The sequence below is a fragment of the Phragmites australis genome, chromosome 1, assembly GCF_958298935.1.
Source record: "Phragmites australis chromosome 1, lpPhrAust1.1, whole genome shotgun sequence".
Taxonomy (NCBI): domain Eukaryota; kingdom Viridiplantae; phylum Streptophyta; class Magnoliopsida; order Poales; family Poaceae; genus Phragmites; species Phragmites australis.
Window position 1 is genome coordinate 52,568,480 of NC_084921.1, and position 18,460 is coordinate 52,586,939.

At 43.5% G+C, this 18,460-nt stretch overlaps 2 protein-coding genes across 3 annotated transcripts; both read left to right on the forward strand.

Moving 5' to 3' along the window:
- Window positions 1-1,996: 1,996 nt before the first annotated feature.
- LOC133926927 (lysine-specific demethylase JMJ705-like) lies at window positions 1,997-9,009 on the forward strand. 2 transcript variants are annotated; one of them, XM_062373105.1, is made up of 7 exons: window positions 1,997-3,149; window positions 3,249-3,327; window positions 3,419-3,486; window positions 4,184-4,334; window positions 4,801-5,471; window positions 6,182-6,853; window positions 7,193-9,009. In XM_062373105.1, the coding sequence occupies exons 1-7, from the start codon at window positions 2,300-2,302 to the stop codon at window positions 8,674-8,676; spliced, it is 3,975 nt and encodes a 1,324-aa protein (XP_062229089.1). In that variant the 5' UTR covers window positions 1,997-2,299; the 3' UTR covers window positions 8,677-9,009. The 2 variants fall into 2 exon arrangements, with proteins under 2 accessions (XP_062229089.1, XP_062229096.1); XM_062373112.1 differs by having other exon boundaries at window positions 4,801-5,456.
- Window positions 9,010-16,011: 7,002 nt separating this feature from the next.
- LOC133890726 (cysteine endopeptidase Rep1-like) lies at window positions 16,012-17,691 on the forward strand. Its single transcript, XM_062331239.1, has one exon. It carries the CDS (start codon window positions 16,522-16,524, stop codon window positions 17,638-17,640), a length of 1,119 nt encoding a protein of 372 aa, XP_062187223.1. The 5' UTR covers window positions 16,012-16,521; the 3' UTR covers window positions 17,641-17,691.
- The last annotated feature ends 769 nt before the right edge of the window (window positions 17,692-18,460 follow it).

Below are 18,460 nucleotides of genomic sequence, written 5' to 3' on the forward strand. Positions count from 1 at the left end.
GACCCCGAGCGCCCTCTCCCGGAACTTGACCTTCTCGGACCTTGGGGAGATAATCTCCGAGAGAGGGTGCCACATGGCACTCTGCTGTCCTGGCCTCGGGACTCAGGGACCCCTGTGTTCCCATATCACCGACACAATCCGACCGCCATTATAAAATTTTATACATGAGTTTGATTTAAGTTTGGTTTGAGACCTTAACAAGTCAAGTTTAAATCTAGCTATAAGTTCGTGAGCCTATCAAACTCGAACTCGAATAGCTCATCAAAAACTCAGCTAACTCTAACCACTATTCGTCAAGGCAAAATCGGTGTCCATTTATTTTAGCAGAATTTGTTTTTTTAATCTCACCATTTAATCTAAAGTCCAATCATTTAACCTCAAAACCACGTAACTACTACACGTACGGCTCATAGATAGTATTATAAAAAAACTCGAGATTTGAAAGCTACTCAAACTCGACCCGATCATAACAAGCCAAGTTTAAGACTGGTTGTAGACTCGGTTAGACCTTTAGCTTGGATTGAATTTAGCTCGAGTTTCTAAACTTAAGTTTAAGACGACAGCTCGTTTGAGCTCAGGTCGTTGGCGGCCCTGACGGACGACGCCTCACAGCAAGAACACCTGCCGGCGGATCAGTAACCCATCGCCGCGGCGCCGTTGGGTTCGTGCTTTGTGGTTTGCCCGGAGGCGACGGCGCTGGATAAAGAGGACACACTCTTTGCGTCGGAACTGGCTGAGACTTGCTTTCCGTCGATCCGGCCGACGATGACTGCGTGGTCTACTGCCAGCGGCATCAACATGACGCCAGATGCGGCGGCCCAAGATTCTGATGAGGAGCTGCTGCTGGCGTTGGATGATATCGTCGAGTTTACGGAAGATGCAACTGATGACTTGTATGTGAACACAGCAGGCTGGCTCCGATCCGAGAGGCGACGGGCGAGGATTCCGTCAACTTGTTCGACGAGTTTTGTGGACGAACTACCGATCTCTTCATCGTGCCTGTATGATCTATGATGCCAAGGCGTTGCTCTGTTCTTGTGGTGCCAGGTATGCCGCTGATCCTATCTCTGAATTATTAGTTCTAAACTTGTAATCATGTACTCCTTTTCGTATGAATTGACATTTCTTCTTCTTTTCTTGTTCTTGTTTGACATTGTGACCAGAATAAACCATTGTTATTTTCCATGGATCACTGCTTCGGTATCATAAAGTTGCAGTTTACCTTTATGGATACATTCGTCAATACTCAATAGTCTCGACAAATTGTACACCGAGTTACTGGCAGACACCAGCAATACTTACTCTTCTGAGCTAGCAAGATTTTTTTATTAAAAAAAGAGACAAAATAAGATATACACCACTTCGAAGCATGATATTTGAAAACGCCACTTATTCCGTAGTACGGTGTTTCATGCCATTTTCATTGTTTTTCCTCTCACTTACCATTTGTAAAGGGTTTTAATCCATAGACGTCTGTAATTAACTATTCAAACTATGTTCACCAACTGCCTTTTAATCAAATCAAATCCTGTCTAAATTTGACACATGGGGCACATGAACTTACACAATAAAAGTGCGCTTTTACACCCTCCATCGTAATACCAGAGATGACAATCAAATTAATCATAACTCTACTACCACTAGAAAAAAAAATAGTTACTATATTTTAACTATTTTTACTTTTTTAGACGATGTAAGCATCTTCCTCCCGACGACTCCCTCACGCTCGCGATCCTCCACCCCATAGTCGAGCTCGCGTACTCGGACCTCACCTCTTGCCCTCCTCCACCTGTCTCCGCCAAATCTATCGTTATCATGCAAATCCGACATCCTTATCTCTCCTGCCTTAGCATTGGCCTTCCTTCGCTGTCTACGACCATGGTGCCCTCACCGTCTTACCGCTCCGCTTTACGTACACCTCCTTCACCTCATCAGCCTCCACCCTTCTTAAAAGACCTCTTCTAAATCCGGTAATAAAGAAGCCCCCAAATCAACTCGTCCCCTAAACCGCCAGGTCGTCTGATCATTGAGAGGTGTGACAAAAAGAAGCAGCAGCAGAAAACTGTCCGCAAGTGCAAAGAGCAAACCGCACCCCTGCACTGTACCGGCGACACTGCAGCACCACTCCGCGAGCGCCGAGCGCCACCACCAACTGCACAGCAGCGGTTGCAGTAAAGCACACACACGCACGCTCCCCTGCCCTTCCCCTCCCAAACCCCTCTTCCCCTTCTCCGCTCCGACCGAATGCGCGAGTAACGCGCCGCACGCGAGATCGATCCCCTACCCGACGGCCGACGCCATGCCGTCCCCTCCCGGGGAGCTGGTGCCCCCGTGGCTCAAGTCCCTACCCATGGCGCCCGAGTTCCGCCCCACCGCGGCCGAGTTCGCCGACCCCGTCGCCTACCTCCTCAAGATCGAGCCCGCCGCCGCGCCCTTCGGCATCTGCAAGGTCGTGCCGCCGCACCCGCCGCCGCCCAAGCGGACCACGCTCTCCAATCTCTCCCGCTCCTTCGCTGCGCTCCACCCGGACGACCCCACCCCGACGTTCCCCACCCGCCACCAGCAGCTCGGCCTCTGCCCGCGCAGCCCGCGCCCGGCGCTCAAGCCCGTCTGGCTCTCCTCGCACCGCTACACGCTCCCGCAGTTCGAGACCAAGGCTGCGGTGGCCCGGAAGGCACTGCTCGCCCGTCTCAACGTCTCCGCCTCCAAGCAGCTCTCGCCGCTCGACATCGATGCGCTCTTCTGGCGCGCTGCGGCCGACCGTCCCGTCGCCGTTGAGTACGCCAGCGACATGCCCGGCTCGGGGTTCGCCCCCTGCGCCGGCCTTCCGACGCACCAGCCCGCGGCAGCGGCCGCGGCGCAGGTGAACGTGGGCGAGACTGCGTGGAACATGCGCGGCGTGACCAGGAGCCCCGGCTCGCTGCTGCGGTTCATGCGGGAAGATGTCCCCGGGGTCACCTCGCCGATGCTATACGTCGCCATGATGTTCAGTTGGTTCGCGTGGCACGTTGAGGACCACGACCTGCACAGCCTCAATTACATGCATTCCGGTGCCCCTAAGACGTGGTACGGGGTGCCGCGCGACGCTGCGCTCGCGTTCGAGGAGGTGGTGCGCGTCCACGGCTACAGCGGGGAGGTGAACTCCTTAGGTGAGGCGGTGGCATTTCGTCATTTTCAATAGAACATATGTTCTGTTCTGTTGTGACTGTCAGGTGATTGATATTTCGGAATTGTGATTTGGGGTGCAGAAACCTTTGCAATGCTGGGGGACAAGACGACGGTGATGTCCCCTGAAGTGCTCGTGGACTCCGGGATTCCCTGCTGCAGGTTGTGCTATTGCTTCCTTCCGTTACTGAATGACTTCCTTTGATACGTTTGGTGGTTGATTGACACTTGGTTCTTCTGTGCCTGGGAAAAGATTGGTGCAGAAATCAGGGGAGTTCGTGGTCACTTTTCCTGGATCATATCACTGTGGTTTCAGCCACGGTGAGCACTTTCAAGAGTTAGCCTGCCGAAAATCCTTCCTTTTACCTCGCTGAAAAAAGAAGAGAGAAGCATTTGTTTCTATGCTATATTTATGTCTGATGCATTGCTTACTCAGTATGCCTGTCCAACTCATGCCTTGATGTCGACCCTCTTTGTCCCTAGATATATGGAACTAGATGTGTCTTAAACAGTAAGGCAGCGAGGTGATTTTTGCAAATGCTATATCCATTTGATGCTGACCTTTTATTGTATGGCGGGAAAAAACACCTTTTTGGCCTCAATATTAATTTTTAGTGGATACAAGGCTCAACGGAAAAAAAAAACAGAGGTATCTCTGGACTGTTTGAGTTTAGATTAGACAACTGTAGGCCATTTGTCGTAGGTATTAGCATTTGCTAATCGAAGGAAATCATTTATTCTCTAGAAAATGGACTATTACCTTTCTGATAAACATCTTCGATCTTACCCTTTTATGGAGTCTTCGCCAATCTATGCCAGCTAGACTGGCATGTAATATGCAAATGCAAGATGCGTATTTGCTGTGAACACAATAGTGCATGTGCATATGACTGCAATATGATTTTTCTTTTTATCACATGCCACTAAAAAGCTAACTTAGGCTGTTGGTCATCACTTTGCTGCCTTTTGTGATTAATTCTTCCAATCAGCCTTGTGAAGAGTATTTGTATTTGGGCAGGATTCAACTGTGGGGAAGCATCAAATATAGCTACTCCTGAATGGTTGAGAGTCGCGAAAGAGGCAGCAGTCCGCAGAGCCTCAATCAATCGTCCTCCCATGGTTTCGCACTATCAATTGCTCTATGAACTTGCACTGTCAATGTGCTTGAGGTATTCTCATATTTTACATGCTTCACGGTGTACACCTTATCTTATGAGATAATGGTTGGCCGCCTGCACCCCACCCAAAAAAAAGAAAGAAAAATGAAAAACAGTTACAGCCCAGTTTGGTCATAGAGCCTGTCTTTTCATGGGTCCAACTTTCATCATGCTATGACCAAAAATAGTAGGTGTGCAATCAAGAACATTCGTGCATTAACTTATTCAAGGCTCTATTCTCAGTGGTGTCTATATTTGATATCTCCATTTCCATTTCTGCAATATTTGAAAATAAGTTGCATAGTATTTTCTGCTTTCGTATATTACAGTAGCCATGACTTTATAACATAATGCTTCGATCTGGTAACCATTTGTCTGGTATTGAAGCTGCATTCTGTTATTCTATGCTTCACCAAGTCCCTCATTATATTTGTATCTAGATCTTCATTTGATTTGTTTTTAACTTCTATGTTTTTAGGGATCCGTCCAGTGGAGCTATGGAACCACGAAGCTCTAGACTGAAGGAGAAGAAGAAAGTTGAAGGGGAACAGTTGGTCAAAAAGATATTTGTCCGAAATGTTATTGAAGACAATAAACTGCTTAGTCATTTTCTGAGTGATGGGTCTTCTTGCATTATTCTTCCAACAAATGCCCATGATGGTCCTGTACTATCAACTTTACTCTCAAAATCTCAGTCAAAAACTAAATCCAGGATATCGGATGGCGTATGCAGTAACGGAGAAGCACCGAAAGACTCAGGATGCTTACCACCGAATGGGGCACTTGATAAGAATGGGGCATTGTCTTCATCCAAAGAAAGTTCATTATCAGTCTGCTCAGGAAAGAAGTTCCCACCTACATGTATGGATGACCGTGTAAACATGTCTAGCTCGTCAGATGCACATAATGCAGAAAATGATAAGGGGGATATAACCAGTGTTGCTGGCCTTTTAGATCAGGGTTTATTATCCTGTGTCACTTGTGGGATTTTGAGTTTTTCATGTGTGGCTGTGATCAAACCAAGGGAGTGTGCAGCAAAATGGTTGATGTCTGCTGATTATAATTTGATCAATAATCAACTTGTTGGTTCTGGAGAAAGTCACCTGGCAGATGCATTAAGAAGTGTGAGCACAAGTAATGGCATATTACGTGAGTCATACATCTTGCAATGTATTTGCATACATTTTTATCTTTTTGCTTCTTCAAATAAGGTTTGTATTTTATCTTTTAGGAGGTAGTCCCAAAAAATAAGAATGTCTTTTGCTCTCCTGAAATAACCGACTATTCAGAATTCAAGGTAAAATAACAGATGTAGATTTGGCCTTGTGGATCTTTTTTTTTATATAAAAAAACATAACCTCCTTTTGGATTCCACAGCTAACAGAATAACCAGCATATCGCATTCTCAAGGTTCTGAGATTATGCCACTGTTCGGCAATTATACCTCAGGATAGTTAATGATTTCTACAGATGTTAGCTAGAAATTTGTGCTCCATTGGTGAATCTTAAATATGCTTTAGTTCAACCTTTGGTGTTTTAGTTTTGGGGTTATTTCCTTGCATTTTTCTTGTCATGGAACTGAATAGTTTATGATGCGAATGTTATGTTTGATTCCAAATCCTGTAATATTTGTCTACCTGCATGCATCATGGGGCCCATCATAGACAATTCCAAACACAGAGAGACACAGGGGCTTGCGGATGTTTGCAGCATGAATGTTCATTGTTCCTTGTGTAGCTCTATTTGAATTTATAGTTTATTCTGTATTCCAAATGACATTTCATCTTAGCTTCTTTGGTTCATGGCAGAAATCATTATTTTCTTCTGATGCAAGGTATGCATTTTTAATTAACACGCAGGATCAGATTTTGAACTGAATGGCGAAAAAATAATTTCTGATGCTGCACCTCTCAATAGGAACTCTGCTCTTGATCTTTTGGTATCTGCTTATGGAGATCAATCAGATTCTGATGAAGATGTTCTGAACAAAAAAAATCAGACCTGTAATGACTCCAATGAATTATTGAGTCACATGACTGAATCACAACCCAATAGCTCAAGTAATGTTGATTGCGATGGAACAAAGGTGTCCTCAAGTAGCAAAGAATGCCAACAAAGACCATCTTCCCAGAGCTCACAGTGTATTGGTAGCACAAATACCTTGAATGGACTAATAGGTGTTCGCACAAGAAATAAGTATCAACTTAAGATGGTGCTTTCTGAAGGTTTTCAACCAAAAGATATGTATTCCTCAATGCAAAAGAAGGTTCAATCTGAACCATCAAGCTCAAACAAGACTTCAGTGGAACCACATCGGGGCACAGATTACGGTGCTAGTTGTAACAGTACTGCAATCTCTATGGATGGTAACAAAAACTTTACAATTATGATGAACAACTTAGCTACATCGATTGTGAAATTTGATAAGGATTCATCAAGAATGCATGTATTTTGTCTTGAACATGCTATCGAGGTTGAGAAGCAACTTCAAACTATTGGTGGTGCACATATTGTTCTTTTATGTCGTCCAGGTCAGTCAAGGCTTGCTTAGTCGCTGTTATTGAATGCCATCAAATAAGTTCCTTCTTTAGCTACTATTTTGAGAACTTGCTGCATGCTCTTCAAGACTGCATGAGTCATCATGACCGAGCAATGACACTTTGAATACATTAATGAATGGGCCATCCAACATGTTGTTCTAAGTTGTCATTTTTTTATTCAAAAGCACGTTATACTTCCATTAACATTGGTAAAGTGAGAATAAGTAGGTTCAGACTTTCATTGCTTCAGCTGTTAATAGTACTCGATTACCACCATTGCTTCCTAGGTTCCCAAAGCCTCAAATGACTCGATTATTATGATTTCTACAGAATATCCCAAAATAGAAGCAGAAGCAAGATTGCTGGCTGAAGAAATGGAGGTTGAGTATGATTGGAAGGACATTCATTTTAAAGAGGCCAGCATGGAGGACAAGGAGAAGATACAGGAAGTAGTGCAAGATGAGGAAGCAATACCAACAAATAGTGATTGGGCTGTAAAACTGGGTATTAACCTTTACTATAGTGCTAATCTTGCTAAGTCTCCTTTATACAACAAGCAATTGCCGTACAACAGAGTTATCTATATGGCATTTGGCTGCAATTCTCCCAATAACTCACCGGTAAAGCTGAAGACTTATGCCAGAAGACAGGGCAGGCAGAAGAAAGTAGTCTTGGCTGGGCGGTGGTGCGGGAAAGTATGGATGTCAAACCAGGTCCATCCTTACTTGGCTCACAGAATCGAACGTCATGAGCCAGAAGAAACAAGCAAGAGGGAGAAAGAACCTGTGGAGAAACTAGAAGCTGAACCAGTTGACGATTCAAGTAGAGAGGCAGTCTCCACAAGAAAGAGTGGCAGCAGAGCAGTTGTAGAACAAACAAGCAAGAGGGAGAAAAAACCTGTGGAGAAAGCAAACACCAAGAAGCCAAAACATAGTGAAGAGGACAATTTCAAAGCATTAGAAGGTGCTTCAGAAGCCTGCTCCCCCTCACCAGCTGGGATGGTACTCCGTAGTAGTTCTAGGATTGCCAATAGGAAAAACAAGCTGAAATTAAAGATGGAAGAAGGGGAAAATGGTCCAGCTAGCCATCCAAAGTCAAAGCTGAAATTAAAGATGGAAGAAGGGGAAAATGGTCCAGCTACCCATCCAAAGTCAAAGGTTAAAGAGGACAATGATGATCCTGCTAGCCATTCGACATCAAGATCACTAAGTCAGAAGACTAAAGTAGATGTGAAGAAGCAAATGAAGAAAACTAGAGGAGAAAAGCGAAGGGCTCCAAGTCCAACTGCTCTAAAGGATGAAGAAGAGCAACCATCTGATGTCAAGGGATGTTCTACGAGTTCTGTCACAAAACAGCAGCTGTCTTCACGTAAGCAGAAGATTGAAGTAGAAGCAAAGCAGGAGATGAAGAGAGAAAAGAGAAGTGCTCCATGTGCTCCAGAGCATGAAGAAGAGTACAGATGCGATATCGAGAGCTGTTCTATGAGTTTTGGCACAAAACAGGAGCTGTCTTTGCATAAACGGGATATATGCCCGGTAAAGGGCTGTCGCAAGAAGTTCTTCTCGCACAAGTATCTGCTGCAGCACCGTAAGGTTCACACTGATGACCGTCCGCTGAAATGCTCATGGAAGGGCTGCAATATGGCATTCAAGTGGCCATGGGCTAGGACAGAGCATATGAGGGTCCATACAGGCGACAGGCCCTATGTTTGCCACGAGCCAGGGTGTGAACAGACATTCAGGTTTGTCTCAGATTTCAGCCGTCACAAGCGCAGGACAGGTCATTTAGCCAAGATGGCGAAAACAAAGAGATGAGCCGAAGCAAGCAGTAACTTACAGTAGTTGTGGAAGGAACCGGAGACAGGTTGTATATTCCATTGGTACCCAGAGCCCATGGTAGATCGGTAGTCTGTGCTCACAATTTCATTAGTTGCTAGTTAGTTTAGCACTGATCTCTTTTTAACGGATTCCATTGGGGCCGCGATCATCGTGTTCCCTTGTCACTAATTTGGTTATCATTCACTAATTATCATAGTTAGCCATGTTCTCCTCTGCTGTTTGATGTAATGGCCCTTGCCAGAGTAGGTCAGTAGCACCTACATTCATGGTTAACCAGAATATATTCTGATCTGCCCCTGCCCTGCCTTATTTCGTTGTGCATTGACCTTGTGCTGGATGATTTCTTGGTTATGGTAACTACATAATTTGTCGGTATTTGGCCTTATATCGATGTTACTGTCTCTCCTGTAATCCTAGAATTTCTCTAAGCTAATAAAAAGATTTGCTGCTGCGCATAAACAAAGCGAGGGTTCCTTTGCTTAAGCCTGCCTGGGTATGTTGTCGTTGTTTTGGTGTTATCAGGCTTGAGATCCTTCTACCTTATATTATTGACTACAAACGCAGACTCTAGGTTGAGCCACATCATCAGGAAATTAATCACCGTCTGATCTACCGTAGATATTTTGGGCTGTTGTTCTCTAATCCTTCATTTAAAAAAAATTATTCTCTAATCCGTAACTGCCCAGTTGCCATTAACTGCTACTTGACCAAACAACACAATTAACTACTGGCTGACCAACCGACGCCTGCTTGAACAGACAAGAAGTGGTTGTTGGAACCTGGAAGAATATTTGAAAGATGATCATCGGGTAAATCAGAAAGGCACAATATTAGAGGAAGGATCGATGCATTAGCTTCGTTGTTGGCTCGTCGCAGGTCGCAAGTAGAGGAAGAAAGAAGGCAGCGTGGGAAACGGGAGCGCCTGATGAGGCCACTGCAGTCCCACCGCTCGGTAGTTGCTCAGACTGCCAAGTCCTTCATCTGCCACAGCAGGTCTGACCAGCATCAATTCTGCTCCTCAGGCCTCAGCATGACCCATGTCGTGGAGTAGCGCCGTAAACGTGACCCATGTTGCACAACAGCTTTATCCCTCCGCTGCTCACCGTTGTGCCGTTTCTGCTGTCCCAGCCGATGCCACAACCTACTGTAGGCCTAGACTACCTGCAACACCATCAGCCTAACCACAATTCGAGATTTGGGAAGACGGGATCAGGCATTCAGGTGGGGTGCTTTTTATTTTTTCCCCTTCCATGAGTACAAGGCAACTTACAAACACCTTGATGCATTGGGATCGTATGAGATGTCCGTCAGAACACCTTCCTGTTAATGAAGGAGAGTCATTTCTTGCACCCTGTAGAAAATATATATTGATGATACTCAATAGTGGGTCTTACGCTAATGCATGGCCAAAAAGAAGTGCAAATACATTGCATATTTATTATTTTTATGATTACAATGATGATGCAAACATGCAAGCACCTCCATAATGCAAACATGCAAGCACCCACGACTGTGCCTCCGATCACGTGCCTATAGCTTTTGCGGCCAAAAGTACCCGTGTGTATCTACGTCACAAGCATTTCAATCATAGCGAGTGTAGTCGTACTCTTATGAGTCCACTACTCCAGAAGGTGGTTCTTAAATACATTGCATATTTGATATAAAACGGTATGAAATAGCTAAAAGCCACAGTAATATGATGAAATAGAATAGATAAACAACCTATTCGCACGAAGAACATTATATTATTCAACGTATTTTGAATCGATCGAAAATTGCAACAATATATCATGTTTATGGTCCATTGATCAACTAAACTCTGGTATGATCTAATCATTCTTTTATTTTACACACTATAGCATTCCTATTGGTTTTATGTGTTGATGATTGCACATAGGCAATAAATACTCCAGACAATTACATACATGTTTGGTGATGTATACAAGGTATAAAGATATATAGATGCTAAGCTGTTGATCTATTGCCATACATGCAAATGTGTCTTTTATCAAAACACATGTATTGAAATTGTTGGTGAACAAAAAAATATTTAGTCATATTCATCATTTAGTCGATTCACGGTAGAATATCCCTTGAGAATGACAGTGGCATTAAAGATGTCCGGCTTTTGTTCAAGAGAAAAAAAAAGACTTCGATAACCATAATAGGTGAATTTACAAGGCGTCAGTGGTTCTTAACAAACATTTTAAGACAAGATTGGACATTTGTTTTGTTTCATAAAAAAGAAACGAATGCTTAAATTTGTACCATGTAAATCATATTTTTTATTGTTAATTTTCATATATCCTTTTTCTGAGAGAACATTGCTTTGAAGAAGATATATAATTTTTAACGTATTTTGGTTGTATTGTTCGCAAATTTATAGAGTCAAATGACAAAAAGAAAAGGACGATCATTTGCCAATAATATGTAGTTAAACTGAGAAATCAAATATGCACCTGATATTGGCGGAGGTGCACCAGATTATGTCTAGCATTCTGAAACCCCCACGTATTTCTCAAAAGACAAAAGAAATAAAATTTGTTAAATTGTGCCTCCAGGTAGCCTCAGATTTTTTAATAATATTATTTTATTGAAAAATTATAAAAATAATAGTCAAATTAATAAAATTATAAGAATAAGAACTTATCGGTACGCGGAATACCGGTAAGTGAACTATCGATACTTCGAATACCGACATCCTTAGTGGCATTGGGCCTAAGGACCTATCGGTAAGCGCTAAGCCGATAGGTGGTGGGTCCGGCTAAAAGGGTGCTATGTAGGATTTTCGTGTAGCGTAGTGCTCTGTTGACATTCCGCGTGCCGACAGGTGATACCTCATGACCCGTCGGCATTCTGAGTGCTAATAGGTACCACCTTAGGCATGTTGACACGCAGAATGCTGACAAGCCTATAATAATTAGACAGCTGCTGATTTCCCTCTCAGCGTTTCGTCTTCCACACACACGCAGGCGTGCGGCGAGGCGGCAACAGTGGCGACGCGCAGCGGTGGAGCAATGACAAAGGCTACCGCTCCCTCTCCCGCGAGCTACAGTGCAGCACGTGGGAGAGGGAGCGGGAGCGCGCGGAGGGAGGAACTGGCGGCGTCGTACAGCTACATTCGCTGATACATTTTTCTTCTTTTTTCTTTTTTATTTATATTAGAATAGAAATAGTAGTAGGTAGAATAGAAAAAATGTAGGTAGAGTAGAGACAAATTCGAGTATATTAAAATTAGGTTTGAGATATAGTTGTGTAGAATAATAGATAGAAAATTTAGAGTATGGTATTTAAAGTGGTTAGAAATTTTAGTGTAGGATTTTTGCGGTATAGATAGAAATTTTAGAGTAGAATTTTCGTAATATAGATAGAATGTTTAGAGTTGAATGTTAAGAATATTTAGACTATAATTTGTACGTAGAATATGTACAATTTTTTAGTAGAATGTTTAGAATTTTGCGGTACATGTAGAATAGGAAATAGTGTAGACCTATAATTTTGGAAATTTTGGTATATTCAGAGTAGAAATATTCGATACATTTAAGATAGACAAGATTTGGTACAATGTAAATTAGGTATATTTATTTAAAGAGTTGGAAGAAATTTTATAGTGTTTGATAAAACATTTTTAAGGCATATTATTGATTATGTGCACCTTATTGTTAATTTATAGTTTTGGTTAGATTTGGTAATTTTATGTAGCATTGATTCTAGAATGCAACATCAATGTTCATCGATATATTATTAATTTATAGGTTTGGTTAGATTAGGAAATGTATATACAAAATTTAGGATTATAAAAATTTACATACAAACATAGAAATAGAGACATAGACTTACAGTAGAGGAAATGTAGAATCTGTAAAATAGAATAGTTGCAATGGAGTATGTTCAAATGTTGAAATTATTTAGAATGTATTATGTAGTAGTACTTCATTTTGATTAGTAAAAATCTAGGATTACAATATTTAGGGCAATTTAGAAAATTAGAGGAGAATGTTTGCAGTAGGTACTAGATATTGGTGAAAATTATAGGTATATAATATAGAGAGTATATAGGAATATGCAGTATGTTTAAAATTGGATTTGTTGGTTGGAATATTTAGGTAGCTGGATATAATGTTTTTAGCATTTTATAGTTATTTTAGTATAACGGGTAAGGTAATTATAGTTAATTTATGGAATATTAATATTGTATATTGAATTACGGATATCAACTGGAGTGGGGTTTAGGGTTTTTTATAGCACTAGATATGTCATGTATTGTAATAGTGGGGTGGATTTGAGTAACTTTCAGTATTTTTATGAGCACTAAATATTTTTCTATAAATTATAGATTATTTTAGCCGATTTATTAATAATATTCTTTTTGGTATTTTCTGGATTTTCCGACTTTGAATGGTTGCCGACGGCGAACGATGGCGGAGCTTGGCCAGGGAGGGGTACCAAAATGCTTAACGCACTGTGGCGAACTCGTTTAAGGGGTCGACAGCGGTATGTACGGCGGCAAGCACGACCGAAGCGACCATGGCAGGCGGCGGAGCTAGGCCGACGGTGGTAGCACGCTACAAAGGGAGAGAGTGGAAGGGAAGAGAACGACGAGGTTCCCTGGACCGCGGTGAAGCTCACCGTGAATTCGGCTCGGGAAGAGACGGCTCACGGCCCAGAGTTCATCGGCGAGATAGGCGAGCTTGCGGTGGTGGCCAGCGGAGCTAGCGCATGCAAAAGATTGAGTATAGCACTATGAAGCTCATCGAGTAATGGAATTGGACGAATAGGGTTCAGAAGTGGTGATGCGTCCGTGAGGATGATGAAGGTCGTCGGGGACGATGTTATGCTCAGGCTTGAGGGAGGGCCACTGTTTTATACTGTACACATCACTACCGGCTCATCCCACCAGCCGGCAGTGATGTCCAGCTATCTCTGTCGGTTGGTGGCTTAAGTCGGCAGTGATGAGACGGATGAGCATCACTGTCAGCTCAAGCCATCAGTCGGTAGTGATTCTCCTTATCATTGCCAGTTCATAAGCCACGATGGTTGGTTCTTCCCATACGGCCTACAATCTGGCAGTGATGTCCTATCATTGTCGGCACGTAAGGAACTGGTAGTGATGGGCTGGCATATAAGCCCGATTCTGTAGTAGTGTATTTGCACAATAAATATTTTCGGCCATTCAACATCCACACGCCTTATTGCCTCAGCCTCAGTGTAGTCGTAGTTGATATTTTCGATAGAGTTTGACTTCTTTTTATATGATGTACACTGAGCTATGTCTGTGTCTCAATAATAATTACATGATATCTCCCAAATTATTAAAAAAAACAAGTAAAATAGGGTGTTATCTGTTGGTCTATAGGCAAATGGAATGTCGATACGCGGGATGCCGACAAACTTTTATTTGCATAACGCATGCCGATAGGCCTCCGAGCCCATTGCCATGTTGGCTATCGGCATTTGGAATACCGATTGGCTCATTATTAATACTCCGCATGCCGACATATACTTATTCTTACAATTTTATAAAGTAGCTATTATTTTTACAATTTTTTAATAAAATAATATTATTAAAAATTCGTACCCTTTAGCAACCAGGGGTCAAGTTATCATAGATATTGTTCATGGGTGTCTCACATATGTATACATATATATAAGGATGCATATACATATAAGTATATGATATAAGTACATATACGTATATATATACATATAATTTTCATTTTTGAAAAATTCTAGAAAAATATCAAAATGAATATTAGTTATATTGATAAATTGGCTAAAATAATCTAAAATGCAAAGTAAAATATATAAAACTCAAAAAAGTATGAAACAAATTTTGTTAGGTTCGTATTACTATTGTCTACATATTAAAATAATGTGCATATATGAAAGTACTAATGTTTTTCTTATAATTAAATAAATATGTTAAATATTGATAAATTCATAAATAAATATTAAGATGTCTAAAATTAGTAAACCTAATTTTTTTCAATTTTTTATCATACTCTATGAAAAAAAACAGGAGTAGCGTAAACGGGTTAATCCGCCTAGTTGCAACTAAAATAGCCCGCCAGGTGCGTCAGCGTTATGCAGTGGATCCGCTGGAGAAGCTCTGCTCACCGACCCCTGAAACTGATAGAGATTGGTAAAAGCGGCGAACGTGATGCATGCTGACAAGTTCGTTTCCTTTTCAGTGCTCCTGAATCTCCTGATTAGACGTAACCTCGGAGCTTTCTTGTTACTCCCTCGGTTAGGAATACTTATTATTTTTTGATTTTTTATGGTGTTTGATATACAATTTTAATAATAATTTTTTTTATTAAACTATAGTTATAATATTTAATAAAAATATAATATTATAAAAGTATTTTTAAGACAAATTTAAACATATAATTTATATGTGTTCTAACTAGCTATTGATGGTTAAAGTTAAAGTTTTAAAAGTTAAAATTTTATGTTTTCAGTTAAAGTTTTAAAAGTTTAACCGAATTTTAATTAAAACGATGAGTATTTATAATTAGACGAAATACTAGCAACTGCACATTTCACACATGCCCAACAATTCAGGATATATCAATACAAAGAAATAATAGATTATAATGGTTCACCGGCCACTGAATCAGCTCCATCCTGTACACTGCTGTGCGTCACACTACACGCAGCACCAGAAAGAGGAAAACGGACAGAACGTAATTAATCTTTTTCTCGAATACGTAGCAGATTCATCGAATCCTCTCTTCCTTTTGTTTCACGGCAAGATCGATCTTTTTCTTACTCGAGGACTCTGAAAAAATAGAAGATTTTTACGGTACACCTAAATGAGTGTATACCATCTATTTTCTTTATCCGGTGGTTTAGATTGGCCTAATGATACTCTATCGCCCACCAGTATTATAGGTATCATTAAAGAGTATCATGGGTATCATAAAAGTAGGATTGGAAAAAAAAAAACATGATAAATTTGTAAATTATATGTTTAATTAAGGAAGGTCAAAATGTTAGTTTATTTTTCGAATAAGCTTTCACTTATTCTGTTCATTTCATTTATTAGGGTTTTCACCTTCCGTCGGCCGATCGATGATGGGTGGCGAAGATCCGAAGTTCGATCAGTCAATGACGTAATTACCCCTAAGGGTACCAAGATAATTACAATAATATATATTAAAATGGACGGTTGGATTACAACAATAATACTCTTCACCATCTAGTATCATGATGTACTGTAAAAGTTCCAAAAGACCATCACGAATGCGATAGTTGTCGCAACCTAAGTTAATACCGCCGCCTCGGCCTCCGCAACTGCCATCAACACCGCACTTGATCTTGTCGACGGCCATCAGTATAACTATGGCTACGGAGTAGCATCCATAAAATTGCACACCTATCGATCAGGCCGGCTACCACCGCACGAACGAACCAGAACGATCAATCCATGTGGGATGTAGCAGACGCGAATGAATCTAACCTGAATCTTCGATGCCCCAATGGCCAGCCCAAGAGCTCAGCTGACGATCCGGATCAGGATTTGGATCCCTCAGCTGAAGCTAGCGTGCAACTTGCTGCCACAGCCATCGATCCCAACTCCCGAGCAGAATCTGACACCATCTCCCTCCGCTTTCTGTTACCGCCATCAATTCAATTCAAATCCTTCCCGCCGCAAAGGCGAAGCTCCTCTCGCCGCTCCGCGCTATAAATACGCGCCCTCCCTTCTCCTCCCCAATCATCAGCTCACACTCCAAGCCGAGTGATCGAGCCCACCATTCTGAAGGCACTCACTACTACAGCTCGTAGTAACACAAACTGGTGTTAGCTTGTACTTGCACGATGGCGCAGCTCGCTAGGCAGCTTCTTCTGGTGGCCCTGGTGGTGGTGGTGTCGTCCATGGCGGCCGTGGAGCTGTGCCGCGCCATCCCGTTCGACGAGCGGGACTTGGCATCGGAGGAGGCTCTGTGGGACCTGTACGAGCGGTGGCAGGTGCACCACCAGGTGCAAAGGCACCACGGCGAGAAGGGACGCCGGTTCGGCACCTTCAAGGACAACGTGCGCTTCATCCACGCGCACAACAAGCGCGGCGACCGTCCCTACCGCCTCCGCCTCAACCGCTTCGGCGACATGGGCCAGGAGGAGTTCCGCGCCACGTTCGCCAGTTCCCGCATCAACGACCTTCGCCGGGAGGGCCCCCCCGCGCCGGCCGTGCCGGGGTTCATGTACGCCGGCGTCAGTGACCTGCCGCGGTCCGTGGACTGGCGCCAGAGGGGCGCGGTCACCGCCGTCAAGGACCAGGGCAAGTGCGGCAGCTGCTGGGCCTTCTCGGCGGTGGTGGCCGTGGAGGGCATCAACGCCATCCGGACGGGGAGGCTGATCTCCCTGTCGGAGCAGGAGCTGGTCGACTGCGACACGGCGGAAAGCGGTTGCCAGGGAGGGCTGATGGAGAACGCCTTCGACTTCATTAAGGCCCACGGCGGCGTGACCACGGAGGCGGCGTACCCGTACCGCGCGGCCAACGGCACGTGCGACAACGTCAGGGCTCGGCGCAAGCCGTTGGTGGTGATCGACGGGCACCAGATGGTGCCGGTCAATAGCGAGGACGCGCTGGCCAAGGCGGTGGTGAACCAGCCGGTGTCCGTGGCCATCGACGCGGGCGGCCAGGCGTTCCAGTTCTACTCGGAGGGCGTGTTCACGGGCGACTGCGGCACGGACCTGGACCACGGCGTGGCGGCAGTCGGGTACGGCGTGAGCGACGACGGCATGGCGTACTGGATCGTGAAGAACTCGTGGGGCCCCGTGTGGGGAGAGGCCGGGTACATCCGGATGCAGCGCGGCACCGGCGACGGCGGCCTCTGCGGCATCGCCATGGAGGCCTCCTTCCCCATCAAGACTTCGCCCAACCCGGTGCCCAAGCCCAGGCGCGCTCTCATCTCCAAGGACAGCTCCTCTCAGTGATGCATCGGCCATCGCTGCATGCATCCGAACGTAACGCACCACACATATCTACGAACGTTAAAGTACTAGCACGTAAGCACGTAGCCAGGATTACTAGTGCTTGCTTCTATTAATCGATTGGGTTTGTACTTGTAGCTTAATTGCGTCGGTCTCGGACAGGGACGAAACTAAAAATAAAGTAGTAGCGCGTGTTCGCGCGCAATAAGTAAGATTAGGGTGTGATATTGTTCTGCAGTGTAATGTAATGTAATACGGTGTGGCATCGCACCGGGTTATATATTGAAAGCTAGCACTTGCATGCTTTGCATCTGCCTGTGGTCTTCTGTTCGTGCACTGTTCAACGCCTGGATCAGTTTAGATCAGACCTGATAATACTAGATCATCAGAAGTTCGGAAGTGGAGGAAGTTGCTACAAACCGTCATTCCAAAAGATAATAATGTGATTAATTAGACTATAACTACATTAGGCAGTTAATCAATGTAAAGGCACCCGTTGGGGTTACGGACTTCCCCGGGTGTAAATCCTATCTTTCATGAGCTATATATGTAACTATTCACACAGTTCATGAATACAAGATTTTTATTCTCTCAACTCTACTTTCTAGTCTACTGTTCACTTCATTTGGTATAGCAAAACATTATCAGCACATAGCCTCTATCATTGATCGGCAAGAATAGAGGCCAATAAGCCAAACAACAAGTAAGCATGGAGAGGCCCGGCCTCTCCCAAGAGGTAACCATGGCAAATCCATTTTTTTCTATTCATGGCATACCTGTATCTTTCTTCTTCTTCATCTTCGTTCGGTTACATCGTCCACGC

Excerpts from the sequence above, each read along its gene's own strand:
- LOC133926927 (XM_062373105.1), top strand. The coding sequence starts at position 2,300 with ATGCCGTCCCCTCCCGGGGAGCTGGTGCCCCCGTGGCTCAAGTCCCTA. Across the intron at positions 3,487-4,183 it reads TCACTGTGGTTTCAGCCACG|GATTCAACTGTGGGGAAGCA; the intron begins GTGAGCACTTTC and ends GTATTTGGGCAG. Across the intron at positions 4,335-4,800 it reads GCACTGTCAATGTGCTTGAG|GGATCCGTCCAGTGGAGCTA; the intron begins GTATTCTCATAT and ends CTATGTTTTTAG.
- LOC133890726 (XM_062331239.1), top strand. The coding sequence starts at position 16,522 with ATGGCGCAGCTCGCTAGGCAGCTTCTTCTGGTGGCCCTGGTGGTGGTG.